This window comes from Hydractinia symbiolongicarpus, chromosome 5, assembly GCF_029227915.1.
Source record: "Hydractinia symbiolongicarpus strain clone_291-10 chromosome 5, HSymV2.1, whole genome shotgun sequence".
Taxonomy (NCBI): Eukaryota; Metazoa; Cnidaria; class Hydrozoa; order Anthoathecata; family Hydractiniidae; genus Hydractinia; species Hydractinia symbiolongicarpus.
In genome coordinates, this window is record NC_079879.1 from 7,229,394 (window position 1) to 7,250,767 (window position 21,374).

The following is a 21,374-nucleotide window of genomic DNA, read 5'->3' on the forward strand; positions in this document are numbered from 1 at the left end:
ATTGGGAAAAATAGGATGACAGTAAAAGCGAAAGTGAAAATTTTCAAGTTAAAAACACATAAATTGAAAATTTTCAACACATGTTGTAAACACTATTAAAAATTCTTTCCTTTTCAATCTATTTTTAAAATGTTACTTTTTCATAAGTTAAATTCGATTCAGCCTCAATTATGCTTAGCATTTCAAAAATCTAAGCCGGAACAATATTTTAGATAAGCGAGAAATTCTTCACTATATTTAAGTACTTTTAAATATTTCAAACGTTTTATCAATCAAACCTTTTTTAAAGTCATAGAATTGCTTTCTTGCAACATATGTAAAAATAAAATTTTCCCTAAAAGCAACAACCAGTCTTAAAAAATTGTTAATAAAGTGAAAAGTATAGCAAGCCTGACATGATATGCTTGTATTTTTCCCAAGCCATGCTCTTAATATTATTGCTTTAGACATTTTCAGCTCCATCATGCTTATAATTTTAAAAGCTTCAATTTTTTTTAAAAAAAATCCAGAGCAACTTAATTTTGCGTGGATAACAACGTGTTTTTCCATATCGAGATATGAAAAATTAAACCGCGTAAAAGATGTACTTCATGTGAAATGATGTTACTTAAATTTTGCATCAACTAGCTTATTAAATATTTTTCGCAAGCTGAAACTTCCCAGAGCTAAATTTTCGAGAAATTAAAGGATTTCGCTTTCGCCGATGAAGAATGATAAAAAGTCACTCTCACAAACTTTCGCAAAGTTACATGTTATATATTCTTTCTAATGCATTCTTTTAAAATAATAAGGAGAGCCAAAATTTATAACCCATGAATTGATCCTAATCTTATCTTTTGTTATACATTACAAGTACACTAATAACTTAAAATTTTTAGCATTTTAAATTTGACTACATAGAATAAAATATTTAAGTACAAAAGTGAAAACTCCAACTCCAACAGCGCTTTCTCAAAATAACCTTTTCATCTCTAACCCCATGTCCTTCGATAAACAAGAACTGCGTCCGAAAACGACCTGTTGAATGAATTAAGTACATATCGCTCTTCTCTAATGGGCCCATTTTAAATTATAGCAACTTTAAGGCGAAATCACCGCAAGACTCCATTTCGTTTTTAGAGCTGGAGGGGTACTTCTTAGAGAAAACGCTTGACTACGAACCGGCAATTCGCCTATGAAAGTTTTTCCGCCTTTTTGCAATCATTACGGATTTTGTGGTACACACAGACACAATAGAACTATTAACATAGAGACGAAGTTCAGGATTCCTTATTTTCTTTAGGATTTAAACTCTAATTGGTTCTAATTTGCTAGAGAATAAAACGTGGTTGACTGCTTAGTCTTAACTTTCTGTGACACCGGTACATCTTCAGAAATAATTACTAATAATTTACTGTACAAGTTAAAATACGAAAAATTGTTTCACGTGAAACTGTATTTGTTGACAACGCTTTATTTCAAATTTAATGTCATATTAAATGTTTTTAATTAGACATAAAATATTCTATTGGAATACTGCATTAAAACTAGTCGATGGCCCGTGAATATATACGGACGAACCCGTCCCTTCTTACTGCATTTACTACTTTACATAACAGACAGACAGACATATACGGGCATTATAATATGGATCTTACAACTTAATTTATCTTTTTTTTATTTAAATAATATAATAAAAATTAATTCTCATTTAGGAACTGAACGAATTCTTTTTATGTAAATTCCAACACCTTTTCCTATGTAATATTTAAGTATGACAAAATAATAATTGTGACATGCCAAGATTTCAACTAGCAAACATAATTTCTTTTGTCATTTGTCTTGTCCATCTTTAGTTATTTAAAGAGACCTAGAACCATTGACCAATCAGATATCTGTATTACTTGTTTCAACACTTCTCAAGTAGTTCTCTTCCATGGTAATTTTGTTCTTAGATACAATTCGATTTGCTTCGTTCATTTGAAAGAAGAACACCAGTAACTTTTGTTGTACTTTCTTGTTTAACGCAATAAAAATGATTGCATTGATAAACGCATTGCAATATGTCAGAGTATAACTCAAAACCAAATAAAATTCCAATCCAGTTTTTTGTTTCTTTTTTTCGCGTATGATCCAATGCATTGTCGACAGTGTATTGTAAGGGAAGAAACAGATGAATACAGCTGGTAGGATTCTTGAAGCAACTTTTGCCATAACTTTATCAATCCTTTTTAAGCCAGCCAGTCTGTTCATATTTTGGCTATGTTTCCTGGCTGCAATTATACCCATTAGATAGATTGGAAACAAGGTAAACCCAAGGAAAATATCATAAGCAGCTCCGATTTTAAATGCGATCAGAAAAAAGTCGAAAGCGATTCCAAATACGTTTAAACAGGCTTGGAGTAGTGATAGGAAGATCAGAATCAGTAAAACTGTTTTTTCGTTACGATTCATCACATTATTCATATTGATGTTTAAAAATCGCAATCGAATCAAGCGATCACAAGCTATCACAATAAGAAAATAAAATGACGTGTGAGTGAGGAAAACAGTACAAAAATACGAAGCATTTTCCAATCCACATTGTATTGTTTTTGATTCAAAAGTATGGATGAGTATAAGTGTAAAAAATGGTTGTGAAATTAAGGCTGAACAACAATCGCATATACTGAGATAGAAAATAAACTTCACTGATGTGTTCTTTAGTTGTTTGGAAGCATAAATTCCATAAATGACAGCAACATTTGTGAATAAATTGATAACGCTGATTGTAATGTTGATGCATGCAAAAACAACACGATCTGTTCTTGTTAAATTGTAAAGAACTGTGTATGGTGTGATGCAAGAATATTTTTCCTCCATTTTCATAAATACAAAACGCAGGCGTCTTAGTAGCTTTTAACCTTTTCTAATAACAACGAACTTTCTTTTCTGAAACTCTTTCTCTCTCTCTTATTCATTTAATATGTTTTCAATTTAAGTGCTGACGTAAACTTGTTTTGATTAAGATTAGCTAAATTAAATTCTCAGAAGCATACCGCACAAATTTGTAATTTTTTAATTTGCATAACCTCAACTTTTGATCTCAAAATTTTACAGCCTAAGCTAACAGCTATGTAATATGATATTGAAATATGTGAAAGGATGTTGTGACTAAAAAGACTTTCGAATTCTTATTTCCAAATATCATTTTTTTAAAAAATTTTATCACTTTATGTCACATACTATTTTAAGGGAACAACATATTTCCAGAAGAAATTTTTACGAAACATATTTTTGCGGACAAGTTGCCTCAAAATGCTTTATTTTGCAGAACATATTTTTGTGGATTATAGGTTCTTCTAAAATTTGTGGAATTATTTCTTGCTACGATTGTGAAGATTCAGGCGTTTTAGATGAAGCAAAAATAGTATTAAGCCTGATAAAGCTTTCAGATATCAAGGTACTTTAGGGGAACAAACAAGAACCCGGTGGTTCACAGGAAATTGGTGTAAACCTAAGAAGTTCAAATTTGCGGAAGAAAAGTTTGCAAATGATTGGTTTTAAAAATACTCTGAGCACTTTGGCATGTTGCAGCACTGAGCAGCCTAATGATTTTTAGCATTTTGAAGTCCTCGTGTTCGACTCCTTCATTATATAGGAAACATTTATCTTTAATTTACTCTTTACAATTGGAGTAGTTGTACGAAGCTACAAATACAATACACTACAGTAAAAACCAGCCCTCAAGTGATTCCAGCTTACACCAAACTAGAAACACTTCTAGAGAAAGAGATATGTTTTTTTGACTTTCACCAGCCATTTTATTTTTTTATACTGTAAAAGGAAGAGCGCATTTCTATTGAAAATTGGTAGTTGCCTATTTTCGTTGTAATTGTAATAGATTCTTCTTTATTTACATACCGCGTGTTTTGAAAATATTGTAATAGTATATGTAATCCCCTGCTACAACCTTTAGGTAGGTTTTGTCCAATACAAGGATCTTTTAAACAAGCTTGAAATAAATATAATTAAACCTTCTGTGACTCCTATGTACTTTCTTTACGTTGTTTCGCCTTCACTAATTACAATACTTGTAATTAAACTTTAATATTAGAAAAAAACGACAGTAATAGAGAAAGTGAAAATTGTCAACTTGAACAAACGCCATGATATAAAAGCGATTATATTTTGTTTTTAGTACTTCTGTCTTCTCAAGGAGTATTAAAAACGGTATAATATAAAACTGCGAGATTATTGAGTAGGTTATCCTAACAAATGGAACTACTTAAAATGTTCCACAATTCAGACAATTTTAACAGTAATGAAATCAGTTCAGATGATGAATAAAAGGCAAAAATAAAACGTTATGTCATTTTTCATTGCGTGTATGCTAACGAATCTTTTTGCTATATTAAAATCATGTCCTAATATCAATTCCTCTTATCGGCCCCGTAAAATTAAATAAAATGACCTCAGAACTTTTACTACTAGTTGGACGTTTGCTTACTTTCTTTTTCAAAAACACGCGTCAACAACCTCGTCAATAGGACATTTTGTCGTGACGGAGATAGATAATCAGTGGATAACCAATGATAGCCAAGAAAAAAATAAATATTTGCTTATGCACTTTTTTAAAATTATGAACAATCAACTAAATTTTTCTTTCATGTCTATCAATTTTTTTTGAAAGTTCTTTGAAGATATTGAAAATGGCACAAATTGGTTTCCGTAACTTCCAGTATACTATCTTTGTGTACTACAGTAAACAAGCACAGTCAGTGAGCCAATTCAGGACAAAAACATCATGATGATACTAAATTATTGCGACCTAGTCTAAAATTGATGCAAACTGGCTCCATTTTGACAAAAATTTGGCATGGTATAAGCGTGCTAAAAATTGTCATAAATTGCTGATTGTATGTCATTAAAAAGATATTTTAGGCAAATGAGTAAATAATGTTTTTACACCCAGCACAGATTTCTCTCCAAACTAGATCACAAAATTGATCTTGTATGATGTTCAAATTTTGATTATTTTTCCTCCGTCATCACATTAATTCTTTTGCTATTTTTTTCTTTTTGTGATTACAACACCATTTTCGCAAATAAAAATATAATTAAAAGATATGTTCCAATGTTAGCACCTGGAACTCTAGCGTAGCCAACTATCAACTTCAGATCTTGACATTAGACGGTTATAATAAGAGAACAATTTCCGTTATTTTAGCAACATAATGTAACATGCACAAAACTTTTATTTTCTACCGGACAGTACCTTTAATAGCACAGGAAATCTGCAACTTTTAGCAGATTTTAATTTTCAACAGGTAATAATCGAACGAACATTTAAATCAAAGAATATTTTTTTCCGAAATGAGTTTAAATTTACATGTTTTCAGGACAGCGTTCTCAGCAATAACTCACTTCTACAATTCAGGTCAAAATATATTGGCAGTAAGCTACAAAAAGTGCAGTATAATCCTTTCCTACCCCCTCTCCCCCATTATCAATGTTTGGAAACGTGTTAGCACAACTTTTGAACATTGATAATGGGGGAAAGGGGCTTTGTACTTATCTTGCTCTTACTACACGTGTAAAAAGGGTTTACTGCCATTTTTTCTGACCGGTATTGTAGTATCTACTACATATTTTTACATATGTTCAAGTAATGTCTATTTATTCAGTTTTATTAACCAAGATTCATTTATATTTTTTTTGTGCTTCATTTCGTGACGTGAAAGGTATGTCCTGCCTCTCTTCTTCTTTCAACATAACCTGGCGTCACACATAATTTGTTCCTAAAAAAACAAGGAACGTTGATGATTATTACCCAGACTCTTTTTTGGGGGGGTGATATGGGGCAATAATATGTGTAAAAGAGGCAAGCAACTCTGGGAATGAGTTGGTGTTTATAACTGGTACATTTCGGTAGCACGCATCTTTAGCAGAATAAATACTTAGTTATTTGCGACAAATTTTCAAAAGTTTTTTCCATTGTTCACAGAAAATAAAAAAGTAACTATTGATTATTTTAACTTCTTTGTGGATTCCAACCAACAGTTGACTGCCCTCTTCCTCCCCTGCGACTGTAACTATGTTACATTGCTATCAGATGTACATATAGCGTTAACATATCAAACCAGTTCGCCGCCAATAGGCGCCTGCAAACGAACTGACAATGGAGTGGGGACTTTCTGGTTACAAGCACAATGCTACACTATCTCTGCTACATAAACACAGTGATAATTCGGTTAAGGATCCCATTTGGAGTACAAAATTGAGAGAAACTTTAAATTCCGGGGGCATTTTATCTACCGAACATCCTTGAAGATCAAACTTGTTTCAAGGGTGTTGTCCTTAGTGATAACAAGGCAAAGAGACCCCGGGACGAGCAGCTTTAGAATAAACCTAACGCAAAGTGATACTATTAGTTCACTTACTGATGAGTGAGTGTGTAGGGACAGTACACATCGCATACATCTGCCATGATTTTCCCTTTATTATGCCCTGTTTCTATAATCTCAGCATTAGTTCCAGTCCATCCCAAACAACACAAACATCGACCGTTGTTCAAACATTTACCCTCGCTTCTTTCGCATTTTGGATCGCATGGAGGTACATCATCATTAGTTTTCTTACATGTTGGGTTTCTAAAAATGATAACGGGTGATGCGTATATTTTATTATACACACCTTTAATTTCTATTTTTAAACATCAATCGAAACATTTTTGTGAAAGGTATGTTTACACTTACGGAACTCCTTCACCTAAGAACGGGCATTCTCTGTCACAATAGAGAGCAAGATACGTCTTTAGGGTGTAGTCGTAATTAGCACGAGGGCCAGACCATCCGCGACAGCATTTGCAATGATAACCATAGGACTTTCCTCGATTTGTGAGATAGCATTTTCCTTGACTTGTGGAACATTTTGAATGACACTCAGGCCGTTTGGTTGGTTTCGGTACAATGCAGGCTTGATTTCTAAACAAAAAATCCCAAATAAGTGATACATGTTCAAGAACACAAATATGAAGCAAAATGATTTATTCTCTGGATTTTTATCTGTGATTAGTTGATATGTTTGATCGTTCTCTAACTTCTCCTTTCTTTATATCGAGTCTCTTTTTGTCAATATTATATATGTCAATAACAATAAGAAAATCACAGAAATAACATTAATAACAGCTTATGCATATCACTAAATCAATTTTCTTTTACCTTGTGAGAAAAACAAAAAGAAAAAAACTCTTAAAAATCTAAACACAAAACTCACCGCACGTGATGAGTGTAGTGACAAGCACTTAAACAGTTATCAGCTCTGATTCGATTTTTACCCCAAGCTGGATCATCCGTATCAGGAACCCACTCAGCATTTGGGCCAGTCCAGCCATACATACACAAGCATTTCGGTTTAGCTCCAGGATACTTGATGCACCACCCACCTGGATAACATCCAGAGCAGTGCCCACATTCCAAACCAACACCATGACACATCCTTAAGTTAGGATTTAGTCCTGATTGAGCTGGATCTTCAATTACTTTATTAATATCCGCAGCGTTCACGTCTAGCTCATCTTCTGATAAGTCGTCGAAATCGACGTCATCGACCAGCTGACACCTTCCAGAGTTGGAAAGAAAGCAAGCAAGCGCTGTTATGAATACGATCTTAATTTTCATTTTGTTGCGTTAAAGAATGGCTAGCTTGATTTAGTCGCAGTATTTATAGTACTCGAAGATACATTAAAAAAACACCAAAATGTAATAACATTTTCAATAATTTTGTAATCATGTTATTTGCGACTATAGAAAATATATATAGCGGAAGTAATTTTCTTCCTGTTGGCTTCAAATAACATCTTTTTATTTCGGACAAGACAGAATTTTAACATTTTGCGGGCATTTAAAATTAGCGAAAAAATTTTAAATATTCGATTCTGTCACAATTAAATTCTGCATCAATTAAGTATTTAATGACAGAAACTTTCGCTGGAAGAAAATTTAGCGGTTTTTGTTTTTGTTTTATTGATAAACTTAAAGCTTACAACAATGAACAAGCTGAATAAAATATTTCCATTTCGGACAGGGCAGAATCTTTTAATTTTTGTGAACATTAAAAATTACTAAACAAAACAGACTACCTAAAGTTAGAAAAACAAAACGTAAATTTTTTACTAATTTTGTATTTATTATTTCTCATAGTTTTAAGGTTTAAACCATCAATGGTAAAGGTATTATTAAACGGATTTCCCAAATAATTGAATTGATGTAGTCATTTTAACCAGAATTTATTTGTCCCGACTCAAACAACTTCCCTAAACTTTTTCCTTCTTTTCCAAATATTTTTCCTATCAGCATAACCTTTCTGAGATTGCCTTTCCAATGGACTAGTTCATTCGCAGGATTTGTGAATTTTTTATATGAGTAGAAAAGTATATAAATAATCTAAATAAAACTACTGACCGTCTTCTCTAAATTAAAATCGTTGATAATGAGGTTGCACGCAAACTCAGACTGTTAGAGCATCAAGGCCGGTTTCCATACAGCTACATTTTGCGCCCAGTTGTAAAATGCGCCGCGACTTTTATCACATATACCGAACCATTTTCATTTAGCGATTTTTTGCTTATGTGTTTTTTGCAAAACATGGCTGATGTAAACAGACGATATTTGTTGCTGCAAAATTTGAGAATAGTCCTAGCAATATTTTTATGGCGTAGAAATAAACAACGTTGTAAAATACGTAAGAAAAACATGTGGATGAGACGACTTTCCATAGAAAGAAGAATCAAAGAACTATACAACGTTTTGCTTATGGATTTAATGTCGTCAGATCACGAGTAGTCTTTTTAAGTTTGTTTACAATGTTGTTTCTTTGTGCCTCCACAGACTCAATAATGTTATTTTGTTTTTCATCTACTTCACTTGATTGATATATATTCTGATTCTCTACATTCATTTGGATTTGACAAAAATTTAACACGGAAACGAGATGTTGCTAGCCATATTGAAATGATCTAATTAAAAATTCTTTCGTAATTCATGTAGATTGCTACCTTTTGATTGGCTGTTAAGCTGAAGCGCAAAATGTAGCTCGCAAAAAGTAGAGCCTGTTCAACTTTTTTTAAATCGCCCCAGCGCATGCAAAAGCGCGAGGTCAGTGACATTATTCTGATAATGCGCATGCGTAGATCAAAAGTCACGGCGCTTTTTACGACTGGGCGCAAAATGCAGTTGTATGGAAGCCGGCCTTCGGTTATTTTATCAACGATAGATTTGTGGAAAATGCATAATGCACGTCCACTACTAACAGAATAGCATGAAAATACCTTTATGGTTATTACTTCAACAAACTTAATGCCCACTCTGACCATGTTTTTAGCAAAGAATAACTGGATAAGAAAAAGCAGTATGTCTATTCGTAATTGTTTGTAACAAGAGTCTAATTATTTGAAGGACTTGGTTCTATTTTAATGATTCCAGAAAAATTAAAATTAAATCCTTGTGCTCCTGTGAAAAATCCAACCCATTTTAAGACAGGCTTTTTAGAAGCTCTAAAAAAGTCGCGCCCCTCCTTTTCGACGAAAGAGTGTTGCCACAATAATTGACACAAATAGTTGTTAGCACATTGAATGACAATCAGTTCAGTCCAAAATGACAACATCATATATTTCCGACCCTGCAAAAATGGCTATAAAGTGGAGGAACATAAATTTTGGAATGTAAAAAAGTCTTCTAAATAATTTGCATGTGTTGATTAACTCGATAAGCGTATAAAAATGGCTGAGGATTTTTGACAATATTCTTCCTTGACCGCCTGTACCACGACAACAGACGTAACACCAAAATTCATTCACTGTACTGAAGATAAAAATAATGCAAAAACACCAAATCTCAACTTGTGCTCCCTGCCCCAGCGTGGACAGTGTTAAGTGAAAGGTTTAACATTCCTTTGTTTATTTATTTATTTGTTTATTTATTTTATTATTATGTTTTTAGCATGAATGTCATCTTTAGGTCCTATTCAAGAAAATATTAGAAAAAAATACATACAGTTGACTCTCCCTAATTCGAATTCCCACGGGAAAAAATTTTGTTTGAATTATAGAGAGATTCTAAATATAGAAAGTCTCTGTAATTCGGATTTTCAGCCTCCGAGAGTGTAAATTTGATCACAGAGATAAATTACGTTATTTCAAAATCAAGAAAACAAAAATCAAGTTTCATTCAAAGTTTATTTTCATAGTTCACACAAAAAAGAGACTCTATTTGAAAAACTGTTGATAATTTGATTGGTTTACATTGGAGAGACGTACGGTGGCATGTATCTTAAGGCCGGGGCAAATCGAGGCAACTTTTTGAACAACAATACCCGTCAACATTTGTTGATGAACATGTTGACTCGATTTGCTATGGGTATCAACATGTTGACGAAGAAAAAAACCTCTAAAAATGTTGATCAACATTTATTAACTTTTTTATAAATGTTTTGCATGTTGCTACGATTTGCTTGGCAACATTTTTCAGCATTTTCGAATCATTTAATGGCAAATTCGAATGTTCTAGCACAAATTTGAATGTTTTTGTTCGAGTGCATACACGACTTGCATGAAAATAAAATCAAAACATAGAGATATATTCATTTTGAAATGGCGGAAGTCACTGTATTAGCTAATCCTGCTACTATCACTGCTGGTAACCAAAAATTTAAATGGAACGATGAATTAGTGGAGAAACTGATTGACCTATACGAAGAAAGACACTGTCTCTGGGACATTTTAGATCGAAGCTACTCAAAAACAGATGTCAAGGAAAAGGTTCTCTTTGAAATAAAAGAAGAGATGGGCATCTATTACCAATGCCAGCAATAAACATGCTGCAGCTTTCTTCTCCACCATTTTGAAAAATGAGAATGAATGGCCACGCTTCAGTAGAATGTAGTTGCTCAAAATGTTGACGAGAATGTTGACAAGGGTATAGCAAATCGTATCAACATTTTGCTCAAAATGTGGACGAGAATGTTAATCGAGAATGTTGATCGATTTGCCCCGGGCTTTACGGTGGCATGTATCTGCCAAAAAAGTCGTGCCTGTTTTATTTTTTTTAATTAAGCGAATCCGCTCAATAATGACTATAAACTAGCGAACCCGCTCAATAGTACTTCAAAAGGAGCGAAACTGCTTAATAATCCTTCAAAACGAGCATATCCGCTCAATAGTGGATCAAAACAGGCGAATCCGCTCAATAATGACTAAAAACGAGCTCAATAATGACTAAAAACGAACGAACCGCTCAATAGTACTTCAAAATGAGCGAATCCTCTGAATAATGACTAAAAAAATGAGCGAATCCGCTCAATAATGACTAAAAACAAGCTCAATAATGACTAAAAACGAGCTCAATAATGACTAAAAACAAGCTCAATAATGACTAAAAACGAGCGAATCCGCTCAATAATGACTAAAAAAGAGCGAATCCGCTCAATAATGACTAAAAACAAGCTCAATAATGACTAAAAACAAGCTCAATAATGACTAAAAACAAGCTCAATAATGACTAAAAACAAGCGAATCCGCTCAATAATGACTAAAAACGAGCTCAATAATGACTAAAAACGAACGAACCGCTCAATAGTACTTCAAAATGAGCGAATCCGCTCAATAATGACTAAAAACGAGCTCAATAATGACTAAAAACGAGCTCAATAATGACTAAAAACAAGCTCAATAATGACTAAAAACGAGCGAATCCGCTCAATAATGACTAAAAAAGAGCGAATCCGCTCAATAATGACTAAAAACAAGCTCAATAATGACTAAAAACAAGCTCAATAATGACTAAAAACAAGCTCAATAATGACTAAAAACAAGCGAATCCGCTCAATAATGACTAAAAACGAGCTCAATAATGACTAAAAACGAACGAACCGCTCAATAGTACTTCAAAATGAGCGAATCCGCTCAATAATGACTAAAAACGAGCTCAATAATGACTAAAAACGAGCTCAATAATGACTAAAAACAAGCTCAATAATGACTAAAAACGAGCGAATTCGCTCAATAATGACTAAAAAAGAGCGAATCCGCTCAATAATGACTAAAAACAAGCTCAATAATGACTAAAAACAAGCTCAATAATGACTAAAAACAAGCTCAATAATGACTAAAAACAAGCGAATCCGCTCAATAATGACTAAAAACGAGCTCAATAATGACTAAAAACGAGCGAATCCGCGTAATAGTACTTCAAAATGAGCAAATCCTCTGAATAATGACTAAAAACGAGCGAATCCGCTCAATAATGACTAAAAACGAGCGAATCCGCTCAATAATGACTAAAAACGAGCTCAATAATGACTAAAAACGAGCTCAATAATGACTAAAAACAAGCGAATCCGCTCAATAATGACTAAAAACGAGCTCAATAATGACTAAAAACAAGCTCAATAATGACTAAAAACAAGCTCAATAATGACTAAAAACGAGCGAATCCGCTCAATAATGACTAAAAACGAGCTCAATAATGACTAAAAACGAGCGAATCCGCTCAATAATGACTAAAAACGAGCTCAATAATGACTAAAAACGAGCTCAATAATGACTAAAAACGAGCGAATCCGCTCAATAATGACTAAAAACGAGCTCAATAATGACTAAAAACAAGCTCAATAATGACTAAAAACGAGCGAATCCGCTCAATAATGACTAAAAACGAGCTCAATAATGACTAAAAACGAGCGAATCCGCTCAATAATGACTAAAAACGAGCGAATCCGCTCAATAATGACTAAAAACGAGCTCAATAATGACTAAAAACGAGCTCAATAATGACTAAAAACGACCGAATCCGCTCAATAATGACTAAAAACGAGCTCAATAATGACTAAAAACGAGCGAATACGCTCAATAGTACTTCAAAATGAGCAAATCCTCTGAATAATGACTAAAAACGAGCGAATCCGCTCAAAAATGACTAAAAACGAGCGAATTCGCTCAAAATGCTTCAAAACGTCGTTTTCTTACGCGTTGGTTAAAGTAACATCAACATGCACGTAAATTGTTTCGTGGTATTTGAAGTTATTTTCCAAATTATTTTCTATTCGTCATTCGTCACGGTTTTACATGCGGCTTCAATCATGAAGTGTTTCACGTTATTCTTATCATGATGACGCAAAGTCAATTTCTTTAAAACAAACAAACTAATAACGTTTTGCAACAAAGGCAACTTTTAAAGAGATTTGTAGGATGCTTTGCCAGATTCTGTAGACTTTAAACATTGATGTGGTTTTCTGATCTATTAGCCAATTTTTTATTAGCAAAAAGTAGGGTCAAAATACTCAGAGTAGTAATAAATAAAACTTTATCTTTTGAGATGTTTACCAAATTATCAAGATTGAATTTACAAATATTTGCTCTAGATAAGCGCTATTTCCGCAACCTCGTTCCCAGAGGTTGTTTTCTCTCATCAGCGCTGAGCTTATTGATAGATATGCAAAGAGAGACAACAGGTCCTGGGATCGAGGTTGGTATTTCCACGTTTCGCAAAATAGGAGTAATGTATTTGTTTTGGTGCTCCGTAAATTATGTAATATTACGTTCGCGCGTGGGCCATGAACTAAAAAAAAGTTTTTGTCAAAATTAACTTAACTGAAGGATGTTTTGTTAAATTATTTATTTTCTATTCCTTGTATATAAGCTTGTTAAAGAGACGGCCTGAAGCTGTTTTCTTACTATTTTCAGAACAAAAAAAGAACAAATCTAACTGAAAAAGGTTAAGTCAGATTTTACCCGTTCTTAAAAAATAAAATGGATGTAAGAGATTGGATATTTTCCTTTGTACTTTAAGTAAAAAACAATTGAGAAGGCCATATCTCATTGCCTTACTTTATGGGTGTAACAGAAAATCGCAAGAATATTTAGTAGAGATGTATTTCGTCTAACATTATGATATCAGTTGATAGATCTTCATCAATAATGTCAACATGAGCATAATAGTCATCGCTCAAATCCACCATCTCCACATCATCGTTAAACCATGCAAGTTCTTCCCTATTGTAATACACAATTTGTTCAACTTCCATCATCTCAATGTCATCGTCACGGACAAAAAGTTTGCTATCGTCATTATTCAAATATGGAAGCACGACTTCGCTCTCACTAATCTCAGTGTCAACAACAATTACTTCTTCAGTTACCTTTGCTGGTTTAGGAATAACAAATTTGTCGACGTGTTCTAAAACTGCTTCTCTTTTAATTCTTTCCAAAGGGGAACAAACTCTTTGAACGGGAACTGTGGCAAAGGAAGTCGATTTTTTGGGTACTACGATCAAAGACTGTACCCCTGCCACTTTTAATGGTGATATTTTCTTTGGTTTCTCGTCTTCAGTGTTGTTTGGCTGTTCATCTTCTGATTCTGATTCACTATCGTACTCAAAGGAGGAGTCCCCGCTACTGTTTTCATCATCACTCTCACTTGAAACTTCTTCATTTTGAGCGATTTTTTTAGGTTGTATACCAGTAAGAGCATCATCACTGACTTCTGGTCGTCGCTTTTTTGTTAACTTTTCTTTATTTTCAGCTCTTTCTTTCATACGTTTTAACATCATTTGTTCAATGACTTCAGGATTGACAGCTATACCGCCATTTTGTTTAGCACGCTTTAAGCACATTTCAGCAATCTTCTTCTTATATTTTAAAGGAAGACTGGATGATTCTTGTATTTTTCGTGGTCCAAGAGGGTTTCCCTGATAGTAAAAAAAATAGAATTGTCATTTGCTTATTAGATGTTTCTAGGACTCTTTTGAGCGCATAGTCCAAAAAGTTTTAAACACGATAGTATACTACTTTTCAAAAGTTACAAGGATTATTGGAAGGACGTAGGTAATTCTCTGTATTTGTGATAATACGGTACATAAACTCACCTTGTCGTTTTTCAATTCTTTGGCTTTCATATTTACTTATAAATACAAATCTCACAAGTCGCAACAAAAACGCTACCAACTGTGAAGGAATCTTTGTAGAAAGATAAATTTCGTCGACTTTATTGACGTTTTATTGCATTTTCATAATATGACGTCAAATGGAACTTCGTAAAAAGTGCACATGCGCAAATAAGCCAATTTTTTTTCAAACATCTTTTTTTTGGTCACAAAACAGGAAAATAATCAAACGCAAGGAATCTATATTAATATAAAACGCTCTGAAAAATAGACGCAAAAGAGTTGCTTTGAGGAGCCTCTTATATTTTGCTCTCTATTTTTTACGACAGTTTTTATTTAGGTGTGTCGAGCGGTATGTCCCTAACAAATGTTAGATGCATTGCAAAAAAAAGTGGAGTTGGATATGATTCCTTTCCATCAATAAAAGTGTAGGACAAAACAAGTTTTGTGCTTGATGTTAGGATAATAGCCTTACCGTAATAGCAAGTTACAAGTTGGCAAGTTAAAAGTTGGGAGTGGTGTTCGTAGATATTTTCTCTTTTATGTCCACAAACCATAATTGTATGAACATCAATGATAGATATAATGACCAGAGCAATTCAAAATCGTTATAAAAGGATCTGGTCCTCAGATTGTAGCCTGTCGTACATATTTATCATATCAGTATTTCCAGAATTTTTGTCAACCTTTTTAGCATAAAGTTTTTAAATTACTCTGCGGGGGTTCGAAAAAAGCTACGGCGCAATCATTTTTAACAGAATACGGTTATCATGTCATATTTTCCCTGTAGCTATTTGTGTTTCTATCTCTTTCAACTGTTAAAAAGCATTGGTATACACTAAAAGAACTTCCAATGAAATAAGAAAACTGGGCACGTGTTTCAAGCAGACAGTGTTCGTTTTTAGCAAATTTGTGTATGTGTTGTTTTGTATCTTAATTGGTAGATACATTAATTCTTAGGATCGCCTGATCTGTAATATGCATGTTTACCTTGAAAGAAACGCGATTATAATTGTTCTCAGCTACCACCGACAAATTGAGAATAGTTAAGAAGGCGAAAATTACGCTTGGTCGTAAACGATTTTCTTAAGGTCAAAATAATGCCTGCGCTTTTTGATTGTTTACTTCCATTGTTCTTTGCACACGTGATCATTGTTGAGGAAATCCTTCTTCATTAATGTTTTGAGCGCGAATAGTCTCACTTACCTGATCTGATATAATAAAACCCGCCTCCATTTAGGACTGTAACATGTGGAAATGCTGCAGGCTTGGTGCTTGTTGGTTGATTTTAATTAAGGGTTGGCTCTAAGAATTTGTTTTATGTTTATTGGTCATTATTTTATCTGACACATTTTTTCATTTAAGCCTTTTCTTAGGAGAAATATTTTAATATCCTCGAAGAAAGCTTAGTCTAGGCTAGGAAAATTTCTTTCTTTGAGAAAAACAAAATCGTGGGAAAAAGTAGGCTACCTTGCGGCAGGCTAGCTTGTTTGCAAAGGATACAAAAGCTAGCTTGCCCGTAACACCTTTTAAGGTGGATTTTTGCTCAAAAGTAAAAAGGGTCGGAGCGGAACAAGAAAAATACTTAAATTTGATTGGCTGCTAATTATACTTTTGTTTTTAAAAAATTTTCCGTTTTTGTACGCAATAAAAGTTTAAATTCGTTTTTAGTGGAAATCATCCTTTATTTACTCTTAAGTAAATTCACATTTTAACTTTGTGTATTTTGTGTCGAAACACATGTTAGCTATTTATTGGCATAAATTTAGGTTGAATATTTTACTCCTCCACTGTTCTTTAAGGGCACACTCTCAATTTTATTAGACTGGGCAAAGCATTTGCCCCCTCTCCCCAAAGGATACATTTAATAATATTTTTCCTACTATACCTGAACTTACTTTCATTCTATTCTTTTAAAGTTTGTAGTTTTAAGCTAGCTAACTAAAAACGCTTGACTTATGTATGACTTATGTGTTATGGGCTTATGTAGTAATTTCTTGAAATTAGTGTACAAAATTAGTTTTTTTAGTGTAAAACAGCATGAAGTGAAGTACACTGTAACAAACATATTACAAAGAGTTACACGACTCGACGAAACGAAGAACCACACAATGAAGAATGATACGCCGCGACCAAAAACCAAAAACTACGACGCGACAAAAGGTCACGCCGTACAATAAATCACATCACGAAGAAAAGCACTACGACACAACAAAACCATACCACGAAGAATAATATGACGCGATAAAAAGTATTACGACTCGACGAAGAGCATAGACGAATATTGTCCCACAAAAAACTCCCTAGAAAATCAACAAATTTTTCGTAGCTACGTTTTAGACATTTTTCGGATTTTAAAAAACAGTTTTTTGACACCTAGGAAAATGTTTTTTTTTGTTTTTTGGACAAATCAGTACTGCTTTTAAAGAATTATTTCTTTAAAAACAAATTTATATAAAACTTTAAAATGACGATATTTAACTCTGAGCACGAAAAAAAGAATTTGTTTGAAGACAACACAACTACCAATAACCATTTGTGGTACTTAGAAAGTTACTCGTGTAAAACGTCTTTACTATTGAAGTAGCCTATAAAGAGCAATGGAAGGTTGGTGCTAACGGCTAAACAGAAGAGGTAAAAGGCATTTTAAAACAAAGTTAAAAGTTTGTTTCCCATATCTTGTCATAAGTACCATTCGTTGTTTCTTTCTTTGTCTACGCTTTTTGCACGACTAAATTGACTTGATCAGCTAAGGTTATGCCAAAATTGATGTTTGGCTTTCTATGAAATTCACAAAATTTTAGATGATCGAGAATAAAAAAATGATCAAAGGAATTTTTCAAACACGCAACACGAGAAAACTGCGTCATAGTTGCCACGATTGACTTCTTTCATCGGTCAAATACTTTTTCTGCCAACTACACAGCGGTGCAAATATAAAACACTTTGTTTGATCTGCTAAACGCGCGGGATGAGTTAAAGATCGCCATTTTAAAGTTCTTAGACGTGCACATTGCAGGCTGGATATCTGAGAAAGTAATAAAAGATTATTTTAGGGAAAATTTAAGAAACATTGGAAAGTTAAACTGGAAGATAAAACAATTTCTTATGTCTCTTATTAAAAAACGAGATATAAAATATAGAAAGACAGCATTAGTGCAAGCGATGTTTGCCGAAAATAAATCTTAGCCATGCAACACGTAACTATGCTCTTATAACACAATTTGACCTACATTTTCCATCAAGGAAAATATGATGATTCATAAAACAACCGTGACTTAGTTTTCCTTTATCATGCATAAGATTAGAGCCTTTAAATTTTCTTAGTCCCTACCTTTTTAGATGCTTTATTTATGGCAGTGGTAGCACAAAACTTACATGAGTTTCTAAATACCAATAATAACATCACGTTTTTTTCCGTTTGCGAGCAGAACATGAATTTCAAAAATCTATTGATAAACAACGACTGGTAGTTTGGTGGTAGAGTGTGGGTTCAAACTCCAGCCGAGTCATGCCAGAGACTAAAAAAGTGTGAATCTATCCTTTCTGCTTAGCGCTCAGCAGGAAAATAGGATAAATTTCTGAGGCAGTTGTCTAGATGAGCGATTGCTGTGCTTGCAGCTCAAATAGGAGCTTTAAATGCACTGGCTGTTCTTGGAAAATAATTTTAATAATAATAAAGTTTTGCTTTGATTGTTAAAGAAAAACAATGAACTTTCAGTATTTCTAATGTAGCATAATTTATGCACTAAACCTGTCAGAGTTTTAAACTTTCTAGCAAAAGAAATATTATCTGGAAGACTACCTTACTTCAAATTTTAAAATATGCTTCTCCTTTTCTCTATCCACCTCCTAGCTCCTGTCTTGGTTTTGCGAACGACAAGGCATTGTTTCCAACACCTTTCTCGTGAATGCAATGAGTTAAGGTAACTTGCGTCCTTCTTTTGTCTGTACAATATGATTGCGTTAAGTGTAAAAATCTGATTTCAAAATTAGTTTATCGACATTGAAATTCCTAATTGTAAATTTGAACAGCAGCAGACGGCATTTTTAATAATGGTAATAAAAAAGGAGGCCCGGCGGAAAAAATTTTGAAAGTGGAGGGGCTATATTATTCAGTATTAAAGGAGGCCCGACCATGGTTGGGGCCGACGAGCTAAGAAAATTTTTAAACTTTTGGCCCCTAGATTGGCTGAAACATACTTCAAATTCCAAACTATTGCGCTCGAAAGCCTACACAAAATGCAGGAGATTTTATATAGAAACGCCATGTTTCATGTAAGATATATTTTCAAAATAAAAAATAGTAACATCAAAGCAAAATAAAGATAATGCAGAGAAAGCCTATAGTATATGATAACTACCATTCCTCCTTTGTAAATTTTCCGAATACTTGCTTGCTGTTGTCGTCTGATTGAAGAAATGCGTTGGCAATTTTGATGAGATTTGGTTTGTCAGTTCTATCTTTTTAGAAATTGAGAATCGTGATGGAGTTGAAAAGGGCTGGAAGCATTGTTGATGTCATACAGAGCATATGCATGTATTGATCAATTAATAACTGATTAAAACACATGATAACCTTATAAAAAAAATCACTTCTTGGCAAAAAAGTGGAGGGGCCTTAGCCGCCCGGAGGTCTGAACAGCGCATGATAAATAAATTAAAAACAGCTCATGTTTGTCCATACTGCAGGCTGTTCAAAGAATATTTCAGCCGAGCAAATTTAAGTTTGAATTCCAGTTTAAACTTAAACAAAAAATTGTTTTTTAGAAATCATTCGGATATTAACTTCGTTTTAAGCTTCATAGAGCAGCAAACCATTTTTAAAATATTAAACAAAAACTCATTGGGTCATGAACAAGAACAAATAAAATACAGATAAAATATTTTAGAAACGAATCCTGCATTATGAGAACATGCAACAAACAGTGCGCAAGTTCTCATGGAAAATGTAATATGAACACCGGTCAATGCGAATGTTGTCGTGGCTGGTCTGGACCTAGCGCACAATATGATCACTCTCTTGGTCGATATGTTGCAGACTTTTGTGATAAAGAATGCCCTTTTCTTGGAGAAGGTGTTCCGTAAGTTCATCTTGTTTCAACTTTATTAAAACATGTACAAGCCGAATAATATTCCAGGTCCTACCGTTTTATAGAAATCCAAAATGCACTACTAAATTGGCAACAGTTCCTGCATGCAATCCCAAATGTCATAGAATTGAGGGGAAATGTGTGAGTAATGGACGGTGCGAGTGTTGTTCTGGGTGGACCGGACCACATGCAGAATTTCAAAATGATGGAAGGATTATAGCTGATTTTTGTGGTGTTCATTGTCCATACACACACACCAGAAAGTAAGCTAGCTTACTTGATTTTATTTGTTTGTGATAAATAAACTCTTTTACATTGTCATTTTCACTTTTAGAAACAACCTTTGCATCCAGCCAGATTATGTTAAAAGGCTAAGAAATGCTGTTTATAAAATTGAATTGTAATTTGCTTGTTGAGAAAATAAAATAAAATAAAAACTATTTTGCCAAAACACATATTGAACAAATATCTATTTCAAAACAACGTCTTTTCACTTTGCAACGATTGAAATTCTTGCCTACAACTGGCTTGTTCAAGATGTGATAATTATCATTAATATTCGGAACAGAGAAATTAGAGCAAACATTTCAAGAGTTTATCACCTGTGTTTCTATTCTTTTATTTTATCGGGTAAAATCCAAAGAAATCGGGAAATCGGATTTGTCACGGGTTATAATCTTGTAGCTACTTTTATCGCGCTTTATGAGATAAAGTTACAATGTAAGTTTCAACGTCCGATCTCAAACCTCACAAAAGCTATTGATTTAACTGATCAGGGATGTTATAGGATTTAGGGAGTAGTTTTGAGTAACAGTCTATATCTAGTGGTTTTGTCAATATCTAGTGGTTTTGAAGGTATGATGCCGTTGAATGCAGGGTTTAGCGAAGGATGAGCTCCCGAGGGGAACGCTTGGTAAAGATATTTTTATTTGATATGCTTTATTTAAATGCTTTCCCGTAACAACAATTCAAATAAAAACACACCCTATTGCAAAAATTGAAAAAATGTCTCAACATCTTGTAGACATAAGTTTTTGAGTGTTTCAAAATTAAAGCGTAACTTGGAGATTGTTGCAAATAAAGTGAAACGCTTACCACAGTACAGCAGTTTAGTATAATATCTTTTTCAAGGAAATTTCTTGCAAATTTAGTACCCCTTGTTGCCTTGTCAGAGCAAAAACAATTATCTTATAGCAGAAACAATAATCCTGAAATTTAATTTTGCGAATTAAGTGCCCATATATTCGACACACTTGAGAAACGTTGATAAGTCTAATTCGAAGAGACTAGACTTTAAATAAAAAGACAAATCTTATCATAACAAGAGTAAAAGATAATTTCTTAAAAGCAAATACTTTAGATTACAGGTTTTTGTACACCACA

The 21,374-nt window shown here is 33.5% G+C and overlaps 1 protein-coding gene across 1 annotated transcript in view; it reads right to left on the reverse strand.

The window, feature by feature from the left end:
* Positions 1 to 643: 643 nt before the first annotated feature.
* LOC130644479 (uncharacterized) overlaps positions 644 to 21,374 on the reverse strand; it is a 44,778-nt gene continuing 24,047 nt past the window's right edge. Inside the window, exon 2 of the mRNA XM_057450109.1 lies at positions 644 to 3,475. Within this exon, the coding sequence (XP_057306092.1) occupies positions 1,867 to 2,847 (981 nt within the window). The 5' untranslated portion in view covers positions 2,848 to 3,475 and the 3' untranslated portion in view covers positions 644 to 1,866. The remainder of the gene's footprint in view (positions 3,476 to 21,374) is intronic.